The following is a 5,966-nucleotide window of genomic DNA, read 5'->3' on the forward strand; positions in this document are numbered from 1 at the left end:
CCTCCTTCTCCCTCCTTCTCCCTCCTTCTCCCTCCTTCTCCCTCCTTCTCCCTCCTTCTCCCTCCTTCTCCCTCCTTCTCCCTCCTTCTCCCTCCCCCTATCCTCTGTTTTCCCTGTCCCTCTCCTCTCCCTGGAGCCCAGACAAGGCTGGGATTTGCAGCCAGGTGAGTGTCCAGGACCCCCGTCCACCCATCTCATCTCCCAAAGCCTTTCCAAGCTGCGGGTTCTGCTGATGGGTGGGTGGAGCAGTGACAGTGACATGTCCCTGCTGTCCCCTGCCCAGGCTGTGACGACCTCATCGGTGCCGTCTTCGAGCTGGGGAGGACCCTGTGCCGCCTGCAGCTGTCAGACGAGGAGCTCGCCCTCTTCACTGCTGCTGTCCTGCTCTCCCCAGGTACTGGGGGGCTCTGGGGAGGGCCTGGGGTGCCCTATGGGGACAGCTGACCCCAAAAACCTCAGCACTGCTTCCTTGGTGGATGATTTCAGTTATTCCTGGGAAAGGAACTTGGAGGAAAAGTGTATCTAAAGGTGCACAAAACGCATCTGTCAAATCTCCTTGGTGGAACCGTGTCACCCATGGTGGAGAGGGGAGTATAGAGAGAGGAGCCAAGTGTCCCTAAAATCATTCTGGAGAGCAGGAAGGGTTAAAAGAGCCAGGGGTCACTGCCCTGTGCCTGGGAGAGACCCTGTGGTGACTCCAGCCCTGTGGTGACTCCAGCCCTGTGGTGACTCGGTCCTTCCTCTCCCACAGACCGCCCGTGGCTGACCGAGTCCAAGAAGGTGCAAAAGCTCCAGGACAAGATCTACGTGGCCCTGCAGCACGAGATCCAGAAGAAACACTCCACCGAGGACAAGCTCTCAAAGGTAATGGCACAGGAAACCTGGCCAGGGGGGTGCAGGGGCTGTCTGAGCTCGGGGACAAGGCTGTGCCAGAGCTCATGAGCCACACATGGGCATTGTGGAGAGTGAGACCTCAAACCTGTCAGAGGAGGAGAGTTTCTCCTTCCAAGGGCTGTGAATCTCTGTTGTGGTGCAGGCAGAGGCAGCACCATGCTGCTGAGCCTGGCAGTGCATCAGGAAATGGGAGTTTTTTAGGCAAAATGAGCTATTTTGGGATGCTTTGACCTGTACAGAGCTGGGGTGGGGAGGAGCCCCCCTGTGAAAAGGTGTGGATTTGGGGGTGAGGTTGCTGCCAGGCTGTGCAAAGGTGGGGAGTCTGCTGGTGCCCCAGTGCCAGGCAAAGCCAGTGATCCCCAAACCCACGTGCTGTGCCCAGGGGAAGGGGGAACAGCAGTGCAAGGGACACCCAGGGGTCCCCAATCCCCCCTGCTTGTCCCCAAGGGAAGGGAAACTGGCATCAGGACCACTACACCCAGTGGTGACCAGCTCCTTCTCTCCCTGCAGATGGTTTCCAAGCTGCCCTTGATGAAGACCATTTGCAACCTGCACTTGGACAAGCTGGAATTTTTCCGTCTCCTGCACCCGGAGACTGCCATGAACTTCCCCCCCCTCTATAAGGAGGTTTTCAACTCGGAGCTTCAGTACAGCGACCCCCGGGAGAGCTAAGGCCGGGAGCCAGCGGCCCCCTTCGAGTTCCCCAAAACTTGGAGATGAACTGCACTTCAGAGGTTTGGGGCAATTTATTTAAATCAAATAATCAAACTCAAGAGAACCCCGGGGGGGCTGCGGTGCCTCCCTGGCCCCATCTCCTCGCTGTGGATTGCAATAGCTCTTGAATGTAAAGCACCTTGAAGGAAAAAGCAAATGGACTTTGCCATACCAGTGAAATGAATGTGAAATCTCTGCTCGGGAGAGGAGATGCTCCTGGCAGCGGTGAAGGACCGGCTGCTCCCTGTGACACGGGAGGAGGGAGTGCCCTTCCTGCTGTCCTGGCTGCACTCTCCACCTCTGATTTTTATTTCTTTATTTTTTAATTATTATTTTTATTTTATTGTTTTTTTAAAACCCAAACACCAGGCATGGGATAAAGAAGGGGCAATGCTGACTCGGCTGGGTCGGGTTGGGGCTGGAACTGAGGAGAGGGAAAAGACAGAGCCTTTGCTTTATTTCATCTCCCATGGGTGCAGCAGGCCCCCAGGAGCTTGGCCAAGAAAGGTCTGGCTGTGGCTGGTGGGGGATTCAGCACAGGATTTTCCTGTGGAGGAGGCTGGTTTGAGGGAAAAGATGCCCAGGGCAGCAGGGGAAAAGTTTTGGAGGGTGTCCATGTCCTCCATCACAGCATTTTCCCAAATTCCCAGCCAGCTCCTCATCTGCCTGACTTTGCAGAGCCGATTCAGCAGGTTCACCTGCCTGGTGCCACCTTTGTGCATCCCAAAAGCTTTTCCAGGCCCATGGGACTTCAGCCAGAGCCCAAATCCTGGCCACCCCACCCCAGAGACACCCATGGCCACTGGAGGGGCTGCACCCTGTCCCTGTGGTGGCCGCAGCAGCGGTGCCTCTCTGGGCGCTGCTGTTGTGTGTGGCTCTCTTATCAATCCCATTAAAACTGCCCCATGGGTCAGCACCCAGAGGAGTTTGTGACCCTTCCTCCAGCTGGTCCCATCCCAGGTTCTCCCTTCCCACACCACACACAGGAGCCCAGATGTGGCTGCCTGCCTCTGCAGGTTGAGTTGGACCCAGGCTTTCCCCTCAATGAGCTCCCTAGAACTGTTATTTTGGGGGTTGTTCTTGAGTTAGCAGGATTTAGGAGCTTTTTAGGGGGAGAAACTGCCTGTTGTAGTCAAGGGGAAGTGAAAGGTCCTTACTCCTTCCCTTCAAGGAATAAGGGTGGTTGGAAGGAATGTGGTGTTTGGGACCTGCTGCTCCTTTTGGGAGACTCAAAAGGGGATGAAGGGAAGAATTTCTGGGGTGATGCTGTTCTAGGCCACAACAGCAGGGGATGCTTGAGAGACTCTGTGGCTCTGCAGATGGATTTTTCTGTTCCTGTTCCTGCTCCTGCTGCAGAAAATGCCAAAAAACTACAAGGGAAAAATCTGCTTCAAGGCAGCCCCGGTTTGTGCTGACAAAGGGCTAAAATCCCAAGCCCTTTCCTGCTTTGTGCTGATTCCTCGTGCACCCAATCCCATCCTCCGGCAGCTTGGATCATCCCCGAGTGTGAGCCAAAACCTTTGGATCCATAACTGCACCCTTTAAACTAAATGAGCTTTCTTAGTGACGTGAGGGATATTCCTGCTTTTATTAAAAGACCTCCCAGGGAAGACCATGGACCAACCTTGACGACGAGGGAAGACTCCCCAGGAAGCTGATGGGATTTCTGCTCCGCTCAAAGGCAGAGGGAAATGTGGGACCGCGTTCCTCCCTGGCAGCTGCAGCCCTGAGCTCCCTGGGTTTGCTGACCACATCCCAACAGCTTCTGGGAGCAGATTGGAGCCCGCCAGCCTTGGCTCCCTCTCTGTTGGAGCCAGGTCTCTGGGAAAAGGCCGCCGGCGCTCCCACGGCCCCACGCGACGTCCAGTGCCAATGCGTCGCTGTCCAGCGCAGCGTCCACGGGCTGGGGATGTGCCCGGCTCCTCTCCTGCCCTCTCCAAAGCTTGGACAGAAGTGAGAAGTCAGTACTGCCTTTTACGTCCAGAGGGTTGTGCCTTTTTTTTTTTTTTTGGAAGCATCATTTCCGACAGCACCGTTCACTTCCCGGGAAAAGCACCCCCAGAACACGACTCTGCTCCTTGGCAGCCCGCGGGTGTTTGGAAACGTTTGGGGAAAAACAAAACAAAACAAAAAAGGAAAAAAAAAAAGCACACACCCTTCTTTTCACCCTCAGTATTCGTCAGCCAACACACAGCAATGGTCAACGCCACCGACTTCACTTCATCCGGCAAAGAACCCAGGAAAGCACCTTAACCCGGGAACGGGGGCGCCTCGCCGCGCTCCTCCGGCTCACGGCACAGCCTCCGTCCCCTGGGGAGAGATTCTGGATTATTCTGAGCAATAAGAGCCCCCCGTGGGAACCTAGGGAAGACTGGAAGTATTAAACACGTGTAACTCGACCTGCCAAACCGCGGGAACCTGCACTTTTCAGTTCTCTTTAAAGGAACCGACTTGATTTGATGATTTTTTTTGGGAGGGGATAAAGTGATTCGGTGTCAATTCGGTGATTCCTGGCCTGGGACGGGTGCCACGCATGGAAAGGGAGGGTGAGGGATGGCAGCCCCTGCTTTGGGCTCACCAGGGCTGTGCCCAGGTCCCTCAGCCCCACTGGGCCACCCAGAGCTCACAGGGAAAGGGCGAACGACAGAGCCTGGGCAGAAATGCCCGAGAAAGGGAGAATTCTGCTCTCACCTGTGGAGGGTGCCCGGGAGCCCCGAGCCCCCCACGGCTGCTCCGTGCTCGGCGTCTCCGAGATGTTCCCAAACCAGCGTGGGATGTTCCTTTCCAACAGCCCCGCGCAGCCTCGGCCGCCAGCGATGGCTCTTTTCCAGACCAAGATTAATTTAGTGTTTGTTTGTCTGCTCTGGCAGTTTAGCTGAGTGTCCATTTTCACCCACAGAACCCTCACACTGTGTATAAAGATGGATCAAAAATATATATAATATATATTCTTGTGAATGTTGGTGCAAAAGAGAAAAATATATAAAGTTTCAGTCGGTTTATGTTATTTTTTATCTCTATGAATGAAAGGAAGAAATGGAATACCTTTTATTTCCATTTACCACCCCTCCACACACACCTACCTGTAGATACCAACAGGTTTTATGGAAATGTTTTACTTTTTAGATTTAGGAAAATGCTTCTGTTCTCATTGAATGTTCTGTCTTGTAAGATTGTAATTTCTATTTTTTTAAAGAAAAGAAAATAACTAAATAAAATTTCCTCTTTCAGACCAGTCAGTGTAGGAAGGGAGGGCAGGGGAGGGAGAAATGTTTATTTAAGGACAAAAACTGTTGTTGGAATTTTTCATAACATTAAATAAAAAGTAATATAATGTATGGATGACAACCTTTTTACTGAGGTGTGTTCTATAGGTACATAGATGTATATTGCACAAAATTTACAGGAAGAAAAATAAAGTCTGTTTCACAAGGTTAAAAAAAAATTATAATGTTGGAAATAGTGATTTTAAATTTTAGCAAAGAGCGAGAGTGGAAGTGAATCCCTCAAAGTGATGGAAAAATATTTCATTTCTTCCATGGGCTCAGGATTGAGCTGTACCAGAATCCCAGAATGGTTTGGGTTGGAAGGGACATTAAATCCCATCCAGTGCCACCCCTGCCATGGCAGGGACACCTCCCACCATCCCAGGCTGCTCCAAGCCCCGTCCAGCCTGGCCTTGGGCACTGCCAGGGATCCAGGGGCAGCCCCAGCTGCTCTGGGCACCCTGTGCCAGGGCCTGCCCACCCTCCCAGCCAACAATTCCTGCCCAATATCCCATCTATCCTGTGCAGGATTTGGACATAAGGGTAGATTTCAGACACTGGGAGGTGTTCTTGCTTCACTTAATGCCGAGAGCACAACAAAGTGAGCCAGGAGGAGGCTGGATCAGTGCCCTGTGGGTATGTGTTTGGTTTGGAGTTCCTGGAATCACTTCCCAGCCCCTCTGTGTCCTCCAGCCTGGGCACTCCAAGGAAGAGCAGAGGTTTGGGAAGATTCTTCATCTGGGAGTGCAGTTTAAGCATCCCTTGAGGGACAGGGACTGTACCTGGCAGTACTGGGGAGAAATTTTGGGGCAGGAAATCGGAGACAGGTCTGGGGGGATTGCGCATCTGTGGGAAGGAATCAGGGACAGCTGAGGAGCATTTGGGAGTCATTTTCAATCAGTTCCCAGTCCTAGGAAGAAAATACCCCAGATATATCGGGGTATTACACACGGATGGTTCTGGGTGTCCTGGATTTAACAAGAATGCAAGGACTTGGATTCCAGGCACCAATCTCTGCTCTGGGACAGGGACAGGAGCCCAGGAAGGGCTGGAGCTGTGCCAGGGCTTGGGATGGATCTCAGGGCAAGGTTC

The 5,966-nt window shown here is 53.0% G+C and overlaps 1 protein-coding gene across 2 annotated transcripts in view; it reads left to right on the forward strand.

The window, feature by feature from the left end:
* The window catches only part of LOC107215332 (nuclear receptor ROR-beta-like), a 16,186-nt gene extending 11,222 nt beyond the window's left edge, over window positions 1–4,964 (forward strand). For both annotated transcript variants that reach the window (XM_015651430.2, XM_015651429.3), the window contains exons 8-10: window positions 284–394; window positions 752–864; window positions 1,405–4,964. In XM_015651430.2, the coding sequence (XP_015506916.1) occupies window positions 284–394; window positions 752–864; window positions 1,405–1,566 (386 nt within the window). In that variant the 3' untranslated portion in view covers window positions 1,567–4,964. The remainder of the gene's footprint in view (window positions 1–283; window positions 395–751; window positions 865–1,404) is intronic.
* The last annotated feature ends 1,002 nt before the right edge of the window (window positions 4,965–5,966 follow it).

The sequence above is a fragment of the Parus major genome, chromosome 28, assembly GCF_001522545.3.
Source record: "Parus major isolate Abel chromosome 28, Parus_major1.1, whole genome shotgun sequence".
NCBI lineage: Eukaryota > Metazoa > Chordata > Aves > Passeriformes > Paridae > Parus > Parus major.